Source organism: Equus asinus, chromosome 12, assembly GCF_041296235.1.
Source record: "Equus asinus isolate D_3611 breed Donkey chromosome 12, EquAss-T2T_v2, whole genome shotgun sequence".
In the NCBI taxonomy this organism is placed as follows: Eukaryota; Metazoa; Chordata; class Mammalia; order Perissodactyla; family Equidae; genus Equus; species Equus asinus.
The window spans coordinates 20,332,501-20,352,566 of record NC_091801.1 but is presented as its reverse complement, the minus strand read 5'-3'; the positions used below and the strand labels follow the sequence as shown (position 1 = coordinate 20,352,566).

The following is a 20,066-nucleotide window of genomic DNA, read 5'->3' as shown; positions in this document are numbered from 1 at the left end:
TTTCTCAGTCTTTGGGCTCCGGTAAATCCGAAGGCGCGAAGGTAACCGAGGACTGAGAAGTATTTCTGTCCCGGTGAGACTGAATCTCAGGCAATTATTTTCGAAAGATAGCGCTCGGCCCCTTTTCATCCTTTCCAGGTGAAAATGCAGACGCTTCTGTGTCGTCCTCACCCCTCCTTGATGAAATAAGGCGCCCAACTGTTCAGATATTACCATTCAAAAACAGGTTCTGTGGCGAACCTCATTTGTGAATCTATTACAGAGATTAATAGATTATTTCTCCTTTTTCAACTAATTCTCAGTGGGGAAATTTAACCATATGGTAAGGAGAGAATTAGAATTTCATCACATTAGAGCAAAATGTAATGAAAAGAGTCCAACACCTGGGGCCAACTCTGAAAGCCACAATTAAAAGGTTTTTAATGAAACCAGAGAAACCAAAAATTTCATAGGCTTCAGTAATTCTGCCACATAAGAAAGATTTATTGGAGGTGTTGGGAAATATTGTTTTTACTTATGTCCTAAGGATGAAAACCAGCGCTAAATACCATGGGCTCCCAGACAGCTAACTCAGGAGCGAGAGGACCGCGTGTACCCTTTCGCATCCGCAGAGGACGCTTGTTCCACGGTTCTCCCCTTACCAGCCCTCCAAGAACAGCCAGGCAGATCCAGATGTCCCTGAAGGGCTTCCTAGCTGTCGGTTACGTTTCCGGGTAAATAAATATGCACAAATGCCCCGCTTGGTGTGTCAGAGGAGATGACTCCTGGTGAATTTGCCTATTCTGAAACAACTGGATTTTGATCTTGAGGAAAGTTTGAGAAATCACTTTCTTCTCGTTTAGGAAATCATGTGCCTCATAATCACCATCACTGTAGCAGTTACTTAGACAGTGCTGCAAAAGCACCCCTTCCTTTAAAAAAAAATATATATCTAATGGGCTGCATAATCAACTTGCTCTTCATTTTCCTTTTTTTCCCCCCATCGAGTAGGAAATGGGCAGTGGAGGGGAGGGGGTGAAAATAAGGCAGTGTGTGCAAGTGGACGATCGCTTTGCTCTCTTACTAGCTGAGAATCTTGGGTGAATTTGGGGCAAGTCAACGGGGGGGGGGGGGCATCACTTGCCCCGAAAGCCCCATCTCCTAATTCAGACCACAGTCATCCTACGAACAGGGCTGGAGTATAATTCTCGCCCGGAAGAATAATTTAGCTCAAGATGAGACAGCAGTGGCGAGGGAAGGGCAGTGGGGGTGGGGCGTGGTGGATGGGGGCGTCTGCTTTCCACGGGACTCCCAGGCTTCGCCGCCGATCTACAATTTGCTGAAGGAGCAAAGAACATCCTCGGCTCTAAGTAGGGCTTTTAGTGTGCTCATTGATGAGTGAAAGTCGCCACACATGTCAAGCTAAAGGCAGTTGTTGGGTTACTAACAGGACCCAGCGCCTTGCAAACATATGCGCTAAGCTGTGTATACAGATGGCAGGCAGAATAATGGAGCAGGCGCCTTTTATAAAGCTCTAGCTGCTGCCTGTCTTCAGACCTGGGAAATGAAACTATTCAGACTCGCGGCCAGATAGCGCCTGCGATTGTTTGTTACCGTTTTAATCCTATTAATTAAAACGTTAACCTGATTGGGTAGAAAGCGCTGTCCCAACAGGCGAGTCTTCTTCATAATAACCTACTCAGAGATAATGATGTAAAAGACTCCCCCGTCTGTGGCGGCGGCTGGTTGATGGGTCCGGAAATCTCTTGAAGGTGAATCCAAGCAAGATAAACGGTGCGGAGAGGAGGCGCGGGGCTGGGCTCAGAGCGGCGGCGGCAGCGGCGGCGGCTCCACTCCCTCCGCGCCCACCCTCCCACCATGCGGGGCCGCGGCCCATGGTGAGCCCCAGCAGCCAGCACCATCGGCTGGAGACGAAGAAGAAGAAGAAGAGGAGGCGGCGAGCGCGGGGGAAGGCGAAAAAGAAAAAGAAGGGGAGAGGACCGCCAGCAGCACCGGGACCGACGCGCGCACCAGCCCCGGAGCCCGGCTCGGGCGCGTCTGCGGCGCCGCCCGACTCCCGAGCCGAGGCGGCGGCGGCCGGCGGGGCGGGCCGGGGCTGCGCGCCAGCGCCGGACGATGGAGCGCGGGCTGCACCTCGGCGCGGCCGCCGCGGGCGAAGACGACCTTTTCCTGCACAAGAGTCTGAGCGCCTCCACCGCCAAGCGCTTGGAGGCGGCTTTCCGCTCCACGCCCCCGGGCATGGACCTGTCCCTGGCGCCGCCGCCCCGGGAGCGCCCGGCGTCGTCCTCCTCGTCGCCCCTGGGCTGCTTCGAGCCGGCTGACCCCGAGGGGGCAGGGCTGCTGCTGCCGCCGCCTGGGGGAGGCGGCGGCGGCGGCGGCGGCGGCGGGGTGGGCGTCCCCGGGCTGCTCGTGGGCTCTGCCGGCGTGGGGGGCGACCCTAGCCTGAGCAGCCTGCCGGCTGGGGCTGCCCTGTGCCTCAAATACGGCGAGAGCGCGAGCCGGGGCTCGGTGGCCGAGAGCAGCGGCGGCGAGCAGAGCCCCGACGACGACAGCGACGGCCGCTGCGAGCTGGTGCTGCGGGCAGGAGGGGCCGACCCGCGGGCCTCCCCGGGCGCGGGAGGCGGCGGCGCCAAGGCGGCCGAGGGCTGCTCCAACGCCCACCTCCACGGCGGCGCCGGCGCCCCCCCGGGGGGTCCCGGCGGCGGCAGCGGCGGGGGTAGCAGCAGCGGGGGCGGCGGGGGCGGCGGCAGCAGCAGCAAGAAATCCAAAGAGCAAAAGGCGCTGCGGCTCAACATCAACGCCCGGGAGCGCCGGCGGATGCACGACCTGAACGACGCGCTGGACGAGCTGCGCGCGGTGATCCCTTACGCGCACAGCCCCTCGGTGCGGAAGCTCTCCAAGATCGCCACGCTGCTGCTCGCCAAGAACTACATCCTCATGCAGGCACAGGCCCTGGAGGAGATGCGGCGCCTAGTCGCCTACCTCAACCAGGGCCAGGCCATCTCGGCCGCCTCGCTGCCAAGCTCCGCGGCCGCGGCGGCGGCGGCCGCTGCCCTGCACCCGGCGCTCGGCGCCTACGAGCAGGCTGCCGGCTACCCGTTCAGCGCCGGGCTGCCCCCGGCCGCCTCCTGCCCGGAGAAGTGCGCCCTGTTCAACAGCGTCTCCTCCAGCCTCTGCAAACAGTGCACGGAGAAGCCTTAAACACCCCCCCCCCCCCCCGAAAAACACAAGAGCGACCCAAAAGCTAGAGGAAAGTGAAAAGCTGCCCTCCACCCCCTTTTTTTTGGTCCTCTCCTAGTTGTGAAACACTTGCAGAGCAAAGCAGAGGCGAGAACTGAGGAGGAGTATCAGAGACAAACCGGACTCTTAGCCTTGACATCCCCAGAATCTCGGTCTTTGGGGTGGGGAGGGAGGGAGGAGGGAGGTGCAGTTTGGACGGAGTATGGATGTCTTTTTTCTCAGAAAAGTGGCAACTTTGGTGGCAGCCTAGACCGCAAGGAAGCAGAGTTTTCCTTTAAGCTTAAAAATAAGTGGAGAAGTAGTCGCTTGGTTATTAAGCGTGGAGAGTATGAAATGGCAAAATACTAATCTTACTAATAAGTGTGAATTTGGCTGGTGCTGAGAGGGAGAGGAGGAGTCCGGGGTTGGGTGGCGTGTGGGATGGAATATTCATTCAGACAAATCAGAAAGGGCACTTGAAAATAAATTTTGATTCTGAGCCAGGAGAAACACTTGAAATGTAGACTTATTTAAGTGAAAAAAGAAAAAAAAAAAAAAAACTCAACCAGAAAGAGACACGTTGCTATGAAAGACTTGTATTTTTTATTGTCTCTGAACTTTAATCCTGTGAAAATGCTCAAAAGTTTTGGCAAGAGTGATATAAAAAACTGACTGTGGCTGAAAGGATTGCATTAAAAAATATTTATGTGCACCTTGTTACTTTCCACTCTGCAATGATGTATTAACAAGTCATAGTATTTATTTGTTATTCTTCAATGACCCTTCCACATCAACAGTATTTATCATGTGTTAAGGTCATGGGTCTTGTGTGCAGATTTTTTTTTAATGCCTCTAAAATTCTGTTTTATAGATTAACTTATACTGTGTGCCAAGTGTTTAAAAGGTTTATTTGCCAACAAGTATGAAGAGACATATTGATGTATCTGGGCTGCTTAGGTTTATCAAAGATCACCTGGATATTTTCAGTTGCATCATCCCTGTATTTAAATTGAGCTTTAATAAATTGCTTCAGTCCAAAAATTACAGGAAAGGTGTATTCTTAATTGATGAATGAATTGATCTCTTTTTTAAAAGGGAAATCCTTTGCATTCTAAAAGGGAAAGACATCACAGCAATAGACCCTATAAGTAAGAACATGCTAAGCAAATATTGTTCCAGGCTGTGCTGTGCATTTTTAAAAGGTCTAATTTAATTGCTTTTATTATATATGTACATATATAAGTTATTTTAACTGTGGAGAATTATTTAAGTTAAAAGACTGGTTTGATTTGCCTATGGTGTGAAATCCTTTGTTATTTTTCTAAAAAAATAAAATTTAAAAAGAAAGAAAATAAAACTAAGGAAGAGCAAGAAGCTATTTACCCAAAGTGAGCCTTCAGTTTTAGTTTGCATGGCTGTTTGCCTGCCTTTCTATCCTATGAAAATCAAGAAAACCTTTTTTAAAAATGGAGTCCTGCTATTTTCCACCCCTTGCAGATAATACAAATTCAGTTTGTCAGGTTGGATGGCGAGTTGGGAGCTGTGGGGGATCCATTGGCTGGTTTTGGATGTGTAAAGAATGATATATATATCAAATAGGTCAATCAGACTATGACAGCTATGTATGACCATTTGTATGTGTATCTATGTCAGAAGAATCTTTATTAAAATATTTTGATCAAACATTTTATTATGCTGTGCTTTGTGGAAGGAGCCATCACCTCTCTTCTGTGTTACTCTTTGCTTGAAAGGTAACAAAAAAGAAAGGAGTTGCAAAGAAGCTGGAACTGAAGTTTTGGCAGGGATACCCAGCTTAGCCCTAGATCACTTGTTTGCTTGTTAAAAGGATGGTGGCTGGGCCTGGTCATTGGAGGAGAGACAAATGGGGTCAATGGTGAGAGGCAGAGGAGATCCGGAGTCCCTGTCTGCTGGTATGAACTTTGAAGGCCATGCTCTCTCCGGAATTCTTTTCCCACTTGCCTGGCACTGTTAACCATGCCAGGACCCATCAGAGGGGGTAAAGTTTCTTAAAGAGTTTTCATCAAAATTTCTATCTCCAGCTGCCTGAAAGCCAAGGAGAAGAGATGGATTTGGATTCTCTGAGGATGAATTTTATTGTGGCATTCCACTTTTTTTGTGACAGAAGAATCCACCAGGTTGAACTCGAAGCGTAAGCAATGCCCATAGAGATTTTCAGAACTTACTGGTGTTGCTTGTTAATGAGATTTTTAGGGACCATGTTTGGATTTGGTTGGGCATTGATTCTATTGAAGGATGTCTGTATGGGCTTGTATTTGGACTTTAATAATGCCCTCAGAAATAGAAGGCTTGATTTTTATTGTGGTGGAGGCTGTAGAAATGGTGGTGGTGAAGTTAGAGTATTTCCTCTGTAGGCAGTATGCTCAATGCATTTTTGTCTGTATGGCCTCTGCTCATAATGACATCCCTAAGTGCCATCAGACTTAGTGGGGGGTGAGGGAGGATATTTTCTGCTCCACTTGCCATCAAAAAAGATTAATCAGAACCTGTAACTTTTCAGAAAACATAACAGCAAAGGGCCTTGAAGCTGGAGCCCTCCCAGTCTGGAAGGGAGGGGAGAGACCAGGGCAGCCCCCAGGCAGGAAGAGACCCGTCTCTCAGCATTTACCAGTCAAAGCCTGGGTGCGTCTAATTATGATTATTAAAACAATTTCCATGACGATGTCTAATATTATGTTAATTTGAAAACAACTGTGTATGAAAACTGTCGACTATAATACCTAAATTCATTTAATGAAACACATCGTTAAGGCAATTAAACCTCCTGGATGTGATTAAGAAACATAATTACGACACTGTTCTGTGCCATAATTGGGTGTCTTTAATCAAGGGGTAAAGTGATCAGCAACACAGCCATTAGTTTGTATTGTTCTGGCCCTGCTGTCCATCATTCTGATTAGGAATTAACCACGGCCACCATCAGTCGAATTTTTTTTTTCCTTTTGCATATTAACATTGTGGGGGACACGTTTGCTGCAAGATTTACTGCTTACTATTTCTCATTATTAAGAAGCCCTCCTTGAAATACTTCCTCTGCGACCTCTGTACTGTTCAACTATTATTAGAAATTGTAAAAATAACAAATCTTGAACTTCAGAAGAAAAAGAAATGCTCACCCGCCTTTAATAACTCAATTTTCCAGTCTTAGTCCTGAGAGAGACTGGGGGTGGATGGGGGTGGGGAAAGGAGAGGATGTTGAGAATAAGTTGAAATGTCAGACTAATGTGTACAATTATTAAAAGTAGCAGGGTTGATAATATTAATTTTCATTGTGATAATTTCCGACAAATCAATTCTCTTACCACATGTAGAAAGTGGCCAGCCTATAGTTCTAGGAATAAACGTAGGACATCTGAAAGGAACAGAAGCAGTGTTTTCGGTGATTTACTTAGGTGACCCTCTCTGCCCTAACCCAACGTTTCCAAAGTTTCTTCAGCAGCAGCCTTTAGAGAAAGAAACCGACAGTTGGAGAGACAATTATTGCCCCACCTGGCAAAGCCCAGGGGCCACTTTGCTTCTGAGGTTTGAGTCCTGAATTTTGGGCCAGTCTGGAAAGTTGGCCCGCACACTTGTGGGCCCCAGATGTCCTTCCAGTATGGAGCATCCACGTCAGGACTGGGTAACTGAGCATCAGGGATATCAGTGTGGGCTTCCGGAAGGGCCTTTGGGCCAGAGCAAACAGCCTGTCCCCTAAGACTGCGGCGTACCAGACTGCCGGAGTACCTTGACCACCCCTGAGCCTGCTGCGACGCCCACCGCGCCTTGGGGCGCTTCCCCACGGGCGCAACCCGCCTGGCGGACCTTGCTGCTTGTGTTTTTTAGGAAACAGAGTGGGCAGATGAGGCCGAGAGAGGACCCAGAGTCCCACTTGGCCTTTTATTCCACCGGTTTCCTTCTCGAATTTCTCTCTAATTTCAATTTCCTTCTCTAATTTATAATTCCCACTTAGGTCCCATCTCCAGTTTAACACTGGGCACCTACAGAAGCGTCGGGGCTTTTCGTGGACTCCTATAGGACCAGCAAATGATCATCTTCGAAGAGCTTGCTAGTTACCCCTCCTTCTCCCTCCTCGTGGTGCATCTCAGTGTGTGTGTGTGTGTGTGTGTGTCTGTATGTGTGTATATGTGTATTCGCGCGCGCGCGCAGTGCGCGGTGCGCTCTCCACTTTCCGCAGCTGGGCGTCCCCTCCAAGACCCTGAGTTGAGCTTAAATTCTTCTCCCTCCTATCCCACCCGCCACCCATCCTTACTGAGGACTGCTAGCTTGGGAGGGAGCTGGGCTCAGGAGCTTCGCTTCTCCATGCACTCTTGGTCCCAGACGCCAGAACCACCTTCCTTCTCGCCCCGGACCCTGGGATTCCTCCAGTATGAGTGGCATTGACTTCCAATGTAATGACTTATGAAAGATATAATCATGTGTTAAATTGAATCCTCCGTTTAACTGTTAATGGTGTGCTCTGGGCACATTTACGTATTAGATGCTATGGTAACTAATTACCACTAGGAAAAAGGATAATACACTTCCTAGACTTTGAAAAATAATGATGAGAGTTCACTTCCCGGCTCGCAGCACATTGTGGCGGCTCTGCCGGGCGGAGCGACGGAGCGAGTGGAGACCCGAAAGTGTGCTCACGGAAGGCAGGAGGTAATGAATTCTGGTCAGGAGAGGCTCCTTCGTAAAACCTTTAATGAAGATGTGATTCAGATGGGGAGGTGGGGTGAGGGGGAGGCTCAAGCACACAGTGGCGCCTCTAAACAAAATTAAATTGCAAAACATAAACACCAGGAACATAAATAAGTTTTCTTTTAATTAAAATGCAGGTCAGACTAAATTATCCATGTGCCAAGCAACTTTACATCGCTTAACGTCTTTTGTTGTGCGGGCAAAATAAAGGAGCCCGTCTCCTGCGCGCTCTGCGTTGGCACTTGTTAACTCGGATGCCCCTGGATTTGCCAAGCCAGTGAGCTGCAGGTTGATTTAAATTTGGCCTTTTAAATCAAACATGGGGCACAGTAGACGGAAGGAGGGAAACAGGAGGGAAAGCCAGGAGATAGTAACTTAAGTTTGAGTTGAAACAACACACGGGGTAGGAGTCTTTTTCTCCCTGCCGAATTTCTGGCTCTTCTGATCCATTGATGCATGATTACTAGAACCAGGGTTCTCTGTAGGCTGTGCGGAACAACTAGGTGTCTACTTTGCCCCATGGCCAGGGCAAGTGTTTATGCTGGGGACCTGGGGCAGCAGGAGAAGGGAGGGGGCGGCTTTCCAGCAGACCGGCCAGCCAGCCCAAGGTTGCAGACAGAACGACGTCCGCAATACGCGCGCCCACAGCGCTGCTCTGCTTGCGCTGCGCCACAGGACGGACTCGGAATACACAGCCGCAGAGCACCCTTTCTCCCGGTGCTCCCGCTGGACTGGAGTTCTGGCCCCTCCTGAGGGCACAAAGCCAATCCAACCTCCAAGTTCCTTGGGACAAAAAGGGAACTTCAGGGCCCTGCCTCAAACTCTCTTTTGGGAGATGGCACAAGGATCGGGTTTTCCCTTGCACCCCCCTGGCCTGGTGGGTTCACCTGCAAACGCCAGGCTTGTCAGGACCACCCCGCTGCCGCGGCAAACCCGAGAATTCCGCGAAAGTGCCCCAGTTTTAAACTTCAAAGAACAATTCGCTTCCTAGCAAGGCAGGGAAACTCTTTACTCGCTTTCCCTGAGGTTTGATTTGGGTTAAATTGTACCACTTTTTCTAAATGACTCGTCTTAACCCGATCCAGGAGACTTCTGGACTATTGCAAAATTACCAAGCACTCTTGTCTCTTGAGTGCGTGTGTAACTTTTCTTTCTTTCCCTTCCCCTGTGTTCTCTACTTCGGGCAATATAAAAATCCAGATTAGAGAGCTCTGGAAGAGAAATGGCTGGGCTGGGAAGGTTAGATAGACTGCAAAGGCAAAGAGCACTTTGCAGTTACCCCCCCCCCCCCACGCCCCCCCCACATGATGGACAAGCCCATCTTACTAGTCACCAGGATGCTCTGATGGGGAATCTGCTCTAATTATGCACACTATGGTATCATTCTCCTTCCAAGTTTGGGAAAGAGTTAATTCTTTCCCAAAGCCCATAGTTGCCCTTGTCTTCTCAACCTGATTCAGAGATGCAATAAAATATGAAGCAAATTTATGATCTGTTTCAAGCATTTTATTGCTGTATTTTTAAATTCATATATGCACATATAAGAACTATGATCTGTGAATAATTTGAAATGCTATAGTAGAATGATACATTTTAGATAAAACGTAACCATATCTTTATATAATTGTCTCAGATTAAAATAAAAAAGAAAAATAGATTTCTAATGTGGACCAAACTGAAAAACTAATGGCAGCCATAAACTGCTAACCAACCATAAATTAACATCTTCATCAAATGCTAAAATGGTATCAGTGGTTAGATAAAGCAATTATTATTTCTCCTTCTAAGTTTTAGAATAAAGTTCAGGGATATTTAAAGGATCCATTATTTACAAATGCTTTGCTATCTTAAAGATTTCATATTTTATTAGGAGGATGGTTGCAACTCAAATCTGCTATGTTAATAGAGATGTTTAGAGATGAGAATTTAGATTTAAACATAAAAATGCTTCATAGCCTAACCTCATTTTATGCATTTATTCTGCTCTGGCAATTACTGAAGAACTGGGTATAAGGATTTCTTTGTTAAATATCCTTATCTCCTCTTTGAAAAGCGAAGACAATATCTTATTATGGGAGAGACTCAGATTATGTACCTAACCGGTTAAAAAACATTAACTCATGCACTGTCTATTCAAGTAAGTATAGCTACATTTGCGATGAACAGTCTCTTTGCAGAGCTGTGGTTAAAATGCAGGTGCCAGGCTGAGCCTGTGCCCTCCATCTGAGAGTTTCATGTCAAGAAATGATTTTCCTACCCAGGCCTCCACAGACACATGGAGAGCCATGGAGGTGGAAAGGAAATGGATCTAGTAAATGCCCCATATATCAGGAAGCAGGGGCTGGGAATAACTTACTTTAGTTGTCTTTTGGAGAAGTATCAGGCATATATATCTCTGAAGTGTAGATTTCTCAGGAGAGTGAAATTAAGTAAAATCTGGAATTACTCAACAAAGTGAGCTCTTTTTAAAATTTTGAAATTTTTTTTGTATGAAAACAAAACACTGATTTGGACTATGGAGGATCGCAGTGGCATACATACTCAAATTCTCTCTGCCACTCAGCTGTTACTTACAGTATGGTGCCCTATAGGGTAGTTATTGTGGAGGATTATCCCCAAAGGTCAAGGGTTAACTGAGATCTTCAACTGGCTAAGACCTGGGACTACTCTTTAGTTTAACTTTTTGCAAGCATTGTTTAGTCTGAGGACTTTCTTCTTTAAAAATGAATACAATTTTATAGCTTCTCTGTAAGTCTAAAGTTAGTTCAAAATAAAGTTTTTAAAAAATGAATACCTAATTTCAAAACACAGAGAAAGTACTCCTTCCTGTATACTTTGAGATTCACAAAAAAATTCAGAATCATTTCAAATTCTTAAAAAAATCCATTTAAAGTATAAAACAAAGGCATTAAATATACTGTACAGTTCTTAGAAGTTATGGAATAAAAGTACCTTTCATTTAAACATTAATTTAAACATACAAAAGATTTTATTTAAAAATGTGGGTTATTTGTCAGGTAATAATGATATACATTTTACATTAACTACAAAGGCTAGTTCTTAGACATAAAAGTTGTATGTATTAAATGTTTTCTTGCAAACAAATAAAAATCTCCAACCAATCTGTGCTTTGTATTTATTAGCATTTAAAAATTTACTCAATGATGAGTCATTAGATATTAGTCCCTTTACCTGTTACTTATATCCCTCTAATTTCTCCTATAAGCACAAAATATTGTAAGGAAAATAAAATGCTTCATGAGTCTCTCTCTAACATTTACTTTCCTTGTAGTCTGTAATATATCATGTCTTTTCTTATAAAAATGAATACATTTAGGAATTGAGAACATAGACCATACCTCAAATAAGTAACAATAAACTCTATCAAATGTACTTCAAATTATCCAGCATAACCACTATTTTTTCTAGCTATCTATATCCTGAATAGAAAATGCACATTATTACTCAGATGACCATGGCTAATTCCAGACAGTTCTGCAAAATGTTAATTTACTCAATAAGTGTTTTTTAGAGTAACATTGAAAGCAAAGGCAATCATTTCACAGATTGTCCATTTAATGACATAATTTACCCTAATTGTGAAATCATACTGAACTGACTAGTTCAAATGCACAGGAACACCTTTGGAGGCTAAGGCAAGTTCCTGTAAAATGTTGATGACTCACGGGAGTGTTTCTTAGAAAAGCCAAGTGTCCCAGTGCAATGGTGTATGGACAGTTACTGAAGGAGCCACATTTCATTTCATCAACAGCATTCTGTATTATAGACTTTATTTACAGTTTGGATTTCAGTTTTCTGAATAAACAGAATACTGTCCAATATTATTCAGCTTCATTCATTATCTGTGTAAACTGATCTGCACAACACAAAGACCACATCTAATGGGCTCTCTCTCCCATTTTTTGGTGTTCTTAAAAAGTACATCACTCCACAGAATAAGAATTATTAAGAATAGTAGCCTAGCAAGGTCAGCTTGCCTCAAATAAACTTATTAAAACACTTCTTAGTCACTGATATTTCTTGGATCTGTTTTTATTTCCCACATAAGTTAAAATATATTGAAAACCACTCTGAATATAACGATTGATGTACTTTTAGAGAAAGTATCAGAAAATAAGAATATATGTATATGTGTGCATGGGGAATGGGATGTGGGGCTATTCAGACAGCAAAATTACGTCCCAAATAATTTGATACTTGTAATCAAATCTTCTATCATCCAACACGTTCTCGTAGGGAAATAAGGAGACACAGTCAGTCACCTGTGCTTTAAAAGTTGATTTATTGAATACTTGTAAATAAAAGAAAATTAAGTAGATTTACAAATCATTTGCTTTTCTCACCTAACATCTTTTTAAGATAATTTGCCTCCTCATAACCACATATATATGATTTTAAAAATCAAAAGATAATATGAAACCAGCTATTCAGGACAAGTTTTTTACAATATATAGCACTCCTCAGCCTAAAAAACATTTTTAAACATAAGTATTGCCAAATTATCTCTTATTTAAAACTGTGCCACAGAGTTTTTCATGAGTTCAATTTATCTTACTCAAGAAAGTATTATAAACAAAATAAACATTTAAGCTAAAAAGTTCACACATCAGCGATCACTGATTGAGATTAACACTATGAAGTAACATAAGTAATAATTGTTTTAGAGAAATACCAGAGTTTTATGTGATTGCTCATTATAATTTAAAATGATGCTACAGGGAATGTAATCTTGGCTTGCTAACTTTTTCTTAATTGAGTATGTGAATATGAATACCTAATAATGCAGTGCAAGTAAATAATAGCCTGCAATATGGGTGAATTTAATAGCTTAAAACAGTGCACATTCTAAGGGCATATAATTCTTGTTTTATAATTATTGACAGTATTTTATACTAAGATCAAAACCAAGATAATTTTTGTGCTTTGATCTTTGAAATTGATTTTAAGATTCCACTGTTAAATTAGAAGATGCTTATGGGAAATGTTACCAAAATTATTTTTTTATGAGAAAATAGAAATAATCATGCAAATTTTGAGTTTGTAACTCTGTTGCCTTAGACTTGTGACCTAAAGTTTAACGATAAAATGGAGAAGATATCAGCCTGCCTGATTTGGTGATAAAGAGCTGTTCAGAGCATCTAGCTTCAAAGCATTTAGTCTTTTCCTAACTGAATGCTTCCTTACTGTTGGTCATCAATATAACACAATTTTATTGGTTATTTACTTTAATTTGAAACTTAGAGGAGGCTGTAAAAATAAAAAGACAGATTCTTATAATACGTAAAATATAGTTTTTAGGAAATTCTGGAGCCTCAATGACCGTATTTGGTTTTGGTTATTTTTACCATAATCATAATACCTGAAATATATGTTTTGTTGTGTGTAATTATGCATGGAGTAATTTCTCACTACAGAACACTACTTTGGAATGGGTAATGATGGAGGGTTAGTTAGAACAAGTGATGTCAGAATTTTAGAATAATTTTAAAGAGATGAATTTACTACTTACAACTACATTTATAAAAAATTAGTTGTGTTTGTCTTGTTTTCCCTAATAAATTTTGTGCTCCTGAAGACAGGTAAGCCAATACATAGCATCATATCTAGATCAGGGGAAATACTCAATAAATGTTTGACTGAAAAAATGAATAATGAATTGTCTATTGACTAAAACGTTATTCCCTTTAACAAATACATAAGAACAGTTTTTAAAAGGCACAACGATGTTAAAATATCTCTTTTACAACTTTACATTTGCGTATTACATCATACACTTTTCAAAATAAGTTGACACATCTTACTGTGTTTAATCCTCATAATGAACCCTGGTGTCGAAAAGGCCTTATTATTATTTTTTTCGCAAATAAGGAAACTGCAACTCTAAGAGGTAAAGTGACTTGATGATAACAAACCAGTTATATCACAGCTGGAATCCATGTCATTTAACTTATTTTTGCGTGACATCTTTTCTATTCATAAACACTCTTTAAATTACTAAATTTAAGCCTGTCATATGATTCTCTTGTTTTGGTTCTACTGTCTATTGCTTTTAGATGATATTTTCTCAACCCTTTTATTTATTCTTACTTTCTATTCTAAATTCCTGTGCACACTTTTAATTATAAATTCAACAGAAATTAGAATGGAATAATTTCCTGTTATCTTCCTGCTGTAACATCACAAAAGTGTATTACTAAGATGAATTTAAGAATATGGAAGTTTCCACTTGAGGCAATATGGCAGACTAGATGTCCTAGTACAAAATGAACAGGCTATGCTGTGGCAGGCAGGAGATAAAGTCTAGGGCCAAAGTTGGTGTGTGTGTGTGCATGAAGTCCAAGACCTCAGCACAAAGCCAAGAACTTGCAAAGGCAACATCCTTAGTAGATGAACTAGAAAGAAACCTTGCTCCACAGAGTAAGACTGGGTATACTTGCTTGTCTCAGCGACGGCTCTCGGTGAAGGAGGAAAAAACCCTAAAAAGTCCCTTCTGTCTATTCCTAATCATAGGATTGCACTGTAGCTGATTTAGGGCTAGAACCCACCCTACCTATGTGGCTCCTAGCCCCATCCCTCATTGCCTCTTGAAATACTCAAGCTGAAAATTTAGTGATCTGAATTTGATAGCAACATCAGCAGTCAGACAAAAGCAAATGCAAATTCTCTCCAGAGGAATATTTTAAACTCAGGTCTTAAAAATTTCCAGAGATAAAATTCCAAGGAACATAGGCGTAGTAAAGAAGCCATCCTGAGTAAAAGAAAAACAAACAAACAACAGAATCAGACCCACCAAACACTGATGATTTGGAAATCTCAAATATAGACTATAAAACAGGTTTCTTAACTATTTAAAGAAATGAAGGAGGATATTGAGTGTATGATGAAGGAACAAGATATTATTCAAAATAACAAGGCAGATATGAAGAAAAAAGAACTCTCAAACTAAAAACATAATAATTGAATTTAGCAAACTCAGTGGAATTGAAAACCTGAAAGCTGACAAATTGGCAGTTGGCACTCTAACTCAAAATCAACCCTGGAGACCCCACAGAAGGGAGAGGGTCTTAAGGGTCTGAGGACGGAACAGAACAAATCTAAACCATCTCAGAGAACGAAGGCTGTCATGGACTAAATGTCTGTGTGTGTGTGTCATTTGGGACAGGGCGGTTAAGGACGGGCTTTGCAGCAGCCCGTTGTGGATGGTGGTTGGGCACAGCAGGGGGAGGATGTATAGGGGTAGAGTTTTTAGGTTCTGCTTTGGCTCTCCCCCAAATTAACTGTCCCACAGACACAGTTTTCATCACTGGGTGAACAGATCACTAAAATACGGTGGGTGTACATTACTGAATACTATGCAGCAGTTAGAAGCAATAGATTAAATATACAAAGCAATGTAGATGTATTCTTAAAAACATACAGCTTAGTAAGAAAACTGAGAATAATATGATTTATAGAAAATACATTTATGTAAATTAAAAACATATGCACCCAGGATAATAATATATGTTTTATAAAAACATACACAAATAAAAGGATGCACATCTAACACATTAGAATGTTTGCCTATGATGGGAAGAGTTATGATGGTTGGAATTAGAGATAAAATAGAATAAGTAAATAAAGTCAGAGAGGCCTTGCTTGGACCAATTATCATTGTGTACCATGAATTAAGGTGTATAAGGAGTATGATTACTCAATTTTATGAACCTAAGGCTAAAATAAAAAGAAGGAAGAAACAAATTCAATGGATAAGTTAAAGAGCAGATTAGATACATTGAATGGAGAATAAACCAGAAGAGAGATCTAAAGAAATTACCTAGAATGTAAATTGGAGAAAGACAAATATGAGGAGAAAAGGTCAAACAGCATGGAGTATAGAGTGAGAGGATCTAAAACAGAGCCTGAGAGAGGTACTATTCAGAGATAATGGTTGAGAATATCCCACACTTGATGAAAGACACACATTCTCAGACCCAAGAAGCACCATGAGGTGCAACCAGGATAAACAGGAAGAAACTAAGAACATCAAAGGCAAAGAGAACACGTTAGAGCTGGCAGAGCGAAAAGGCAGACTACTGACTGAATAATTAAACGGACCAAAGGCTACTAACCTCCTGGTAACAACAATGGAGGCCTTAAGAACATGCAATGTCTTCAAAGTGCTGTGAGGAAATGACTGTTACCCTAGACTTGTGCATCTAGTGAAATCATCTTTGAAGAACAAGGGCAAAAATGAAAACATTGTCAATCAAGCAAAACCAGAATTTAGACCAACAGACCTTCACTAAGGAATGTTTAGAGCACGTACTTTGGGATGCAGAAAATAAACGCTAGAAAATCTATTTACTTATTAAGTATAGTGAGTATTTTATAACGTTATTTTAAAAATTCAGTTTCCTTTTTAAAAAACAATAGCACATTTCTGAAATATTAGAAGTTCCAACTAATGCAGCATGAATTAACTGGTTTTTATTACCTACTTTGCTTGTTTATATACAGCAGCATCATTTATGTCAGATGCCAGACAATCACTGGGTAATCTGATATTAGAAATCTTTGAATCATCGACACAATGCTGCATTATGGCATGTGAAATTATACTGCATTACATAATGTTGTAATTCAAAATAATACAAATAAAATCCAAGTCCAAAAGGTGAGGTGTTGAGAACAAATATTGCTATCTAGTTTCTCAGTTTATATAAGTGGAAGCATTTAGGAGAGAGTTAATTGCAATGCTAGCATAACCTTTATAGTTTATACTAAAGCCAAATGCTACAATCAATCCTGTAATGATTTCAACATTTCCTCCTACAATAAACCTAATACTAATGTCTAGGGCAATTGCTGAATATATAATAGGTTTTGTGTGTTCTTATACATTAAATCTTAGCAGTATCTAACTTGAATAGCAGTGTTCTTATATAACAAGAAATTTTGTTCTATTGAACTATAGTATACAAAGTAATAAAGAGCATTTATGGCTGATTAAATATTGAAGTGAAGTTGAAGCATTTAATCTACTGCAAAACTCATTTAATGCAAACGTAGCCTGGCAATATAGATATTATTGATATTATACTTGAAGGGAACATTTCATCCAGTGCATCTCATGGAAATTTAATTTCCTTCTTCTCTGAGAACTTGGAATTTGTTAGACTGTGTCCATTTCCAGCACAAATTTCCAGTAGCACATAAAGTGCATTTTTATTATTAGAAAAGAATTTGAGTGACAAACCCCACAGTGCCACATCTATTGATGTGAAGGCACATTTACTATGACAGGTGAAAATCACAATATGTAGAAACTTAAAAAAAACTATTTTAAGTTTATCATCATGTTGATTTTGGTGTCCATTTTCATGCCATCATCCTGTTTTATTTTATGATGGATTTTGCTTTTGCAAAGCAATTACATTTGCAGAAATTAAAACCACATAGATGAGCTGAGGACATTTAGGTTAGTTTTGATGGATTTCTTTTCTTTCCTTGAGCTTCTTTAAGTTTTTACTTTGTACCTAAATGAAACATCAGAATCTGGATGCTGAATACCAAACAAAAGGCGGCTGCGGTTTAGTTCGATAGGTTTTTGGTCCATTATTTCTAAATCAAAATAAGTTAAAAGTACAACTAACAATTGCTTTATTTCCATAATTGCCAAAAATCGGCCTGGACATTTGCTGGCTCCAAATCCAAATGGCAATAGGTAATATTTCAGCTTCTTCCCTCCTTTGAAAAAGGTAGTTTTCTTCTTACCGTCTTCTACAAAACGATCAAATCTAAACTCCTGCAAAGAAGAATAAAGAGAGTTAAAATTAAAAATTTACGTGAAATAGCTGGAGTGCAGGTCCACAAAGTTGCCAGCTCTCCTTGCCTGTCTTAAACAGCTCCTTTTAATCCAGCAAACAGCAGAAAGTAAAACTTGACTGAGGGCGAATGCTTTCAGGAAATTACTTCTCCCGTATCAAAGTGAAACCCAAACACCTATATGACTTTTCTTCCCAATTCACATTTCTTTCCTACACTGTTTCCTAAGTAGAGAGGCAGTACCTCTATTTTTGCTACTGGCACTTGATATACCAGTGTTGGGAGGAAGGTAAGGGCTCCTGCTCTGCCACCACGGTTACTACGGAATAATGAAGCCGACCGGCCACAGAGGCTGCCTAACTGAGGAGCCCTAATAAGCCTGTGTCTATCCCTTCCCAGTTGGCTACTGATGCACGAGAACTATGAGTTTGGGGTTCCGTGCTTACGTTTGGATTAAACAGATATAAAATAATAACATTCACATAATGCACTAGAGAGGGATTAAGCCCACAAAGTTGGTCTTGCTTGTTTTGTGATGTTGTACTGAATTTCTCCTATGACAGTTCCATTAGAATGAACTCTCGTTGGGTTAACTCTAGGCTGGCAGGTGTTTCTGATATGTTTTCATAAACGAGTTATATTTCTTGTTACTGAAAATGATGGGACTGGTTTTTCTAGGGTGTTTGGTCCGCCATCTTAATTTACTCTCACTTGAGTTTCCTAGAGGACACTGAGTGACCTTATTTCAGCCCATGGTGAATTAAATCATTGATTAAATTAATGCACGTGGCATGCATGAAAAAGACCAAGTAGTTCCTGGACTCGGTGCTCATTAGCATTAGACCTGCTCAGCACACAACTTTGATAAACTACATGAAGTCAAAGGCAAAGAAGCAGGTCACATCAAAAGCATTTCAGCTTTCAGCAAACACCCTACAATATGTGGAAAAATTCTGAATCCATGACAAATGATCTAATTTTTTCACTCAGTGCCAGTAGTAATGCCTGCAAAATCATTTCCTTTAAAAGTATTGGGTTTATCTTCATTTATCTAGGATACTTATTTTGATAAATATCCAAGCTTAGAAAACACACTTTGGGTAGTTTCTATTGTCCCCTCCAACTTGCAAGTTGATGAAATCATAATGGGAAAATTAATCTGCATTAGAACACAAGTGTATTCTCCCACAGACAGTTCTGGGATGAATCTGAATAGGATCTAAACAGTGCTCAACTAAAAATATCTGTTCATTTCTGTAGTAATGGATAAGGACACTCTTTGTTCACATACACTTTGTTACTGGAGATAAGAGTTACAATATGGCACTCTCTCCTGGTGATCTTTTTCCATTCTGGGGACCAGGCCTGCTTGCTTGATTTCAGTACTGCCTCCTCTTTCTCACTGACCAATCAGAGGAGACCAGGACTCTTCCCAAGAGCTCCTTGCTTAGGTCAAATCAGTGTAAGTCAACTTACAATAAGTCAGGAACTTGCATGGCTTTCTTGAACTTCTTCGTGAAAGCAATGTGCTGCCCTCTGAGAGGTCATAGTGATAAGCGCATCATGCTCCCTCTTCCCTGTAACTTTCACTTAGTGTTTACATTTCCTCAAATTTCTTGTCAATCAGTAATGTCACTCCTCCAGTTTTCCATATTTAATTTCCTCATAATAAACATCTGAGAAGTTCCTATTTAGTTATTTACAGTAAGAAACCAGAAGAGAAAAGCCCAACTTCTTTTGCTCTGTGATGACCACAAACCTCAAAAAGTAAGGGCATAAATATATTCTTGAATTAAAATTTATTTTCAATTTGTTTTCCATTGCCAGGGCATGGAGAACCCGAGCAGGAACCAGTGTTAGGAAGGGCTTGTGGCAGCTGCTAGGGATACAGTTTGGTTTTAGCCAAAAAGATAAGGGATATAATAGTCTCACCCCTGAGATTTTGGGGTCACAGTGACATAGAACAAAGGGTTAGGAAGCTCAAGATGCACACATTCATTTGGAACAACTTAAATACAGGATTTGTCATGTCGACAAACTCTTTGCAGTAATCATAATAGCTCGGTGCTTCACAATTAAAGAGAGTCAATTAAATGCAATATTATTAAATAGATGAGAATAGAGAAATCGTAAACACTGAAATTCCCCATAGCTCCTCTAAGGACTGTTGTGGTTGACTCCTCAATATCTTTATTCTGCATAAGATTTGTCTGGGCACCAATCATGGTCATCACATTGCTCTGGCCTCTGCCTGATTTAGGATAGGGGTGTGAACCAATATCCTCAGTGATACAGGG

At 41.5% G+C, this 20,066-nt stretch overlaps 2 protein-coding genes across 3 annotated transcripts in view; one reads left to right on the top strand and one right to left on the bottom strand.

Moving 5' to 3' along the window:
* The first annotated feature begins 1,982 nt into the window (after window positions 1-1,982).
* On the top strand, window positions 1,983-6,029 carry BHLHE22 (basic helix-loop-helix family member e22). The gene has a single exon (XM_044780227.2). It carries the CDS (start codon window positions 2,116-2,118, stop codon window positions 3,199-3,201), a length of 1,086 nt encoding a protein of 361 aa, XP_044636162.2. The 5' UTR covers window positions 1,983-2,115; the 3' UTR covers window positions 3,202-6,029.
* Window positions 6,030-13,504: 7,475 nt separating this feature from the next.
* Window positions 13,505-20,066, bottom strand: part of CYP7B1 (cytochrome P450 family 7 subfamily B member 1) — a 174,779-nt gene continuing 168,217 nt past the window's right edge. Inside the window, exon 6 of one of the 2 annotated variants that reach the window (XM_014845890.3) lies at window positions 13,505-17,749. In XM_014845890.3, the coding sequence (XP_014701376.1) occupies window positions 17,462-17,749 (288 nt within the window). In that variant the 3' untranslated portion in view covers window positions 13,505-17,461. The remainder of the gene's footprint in view (window positions 17,750-20,066) is intronic. The other variant, XR_011493176.1, reaches the window with a different exon arrangement.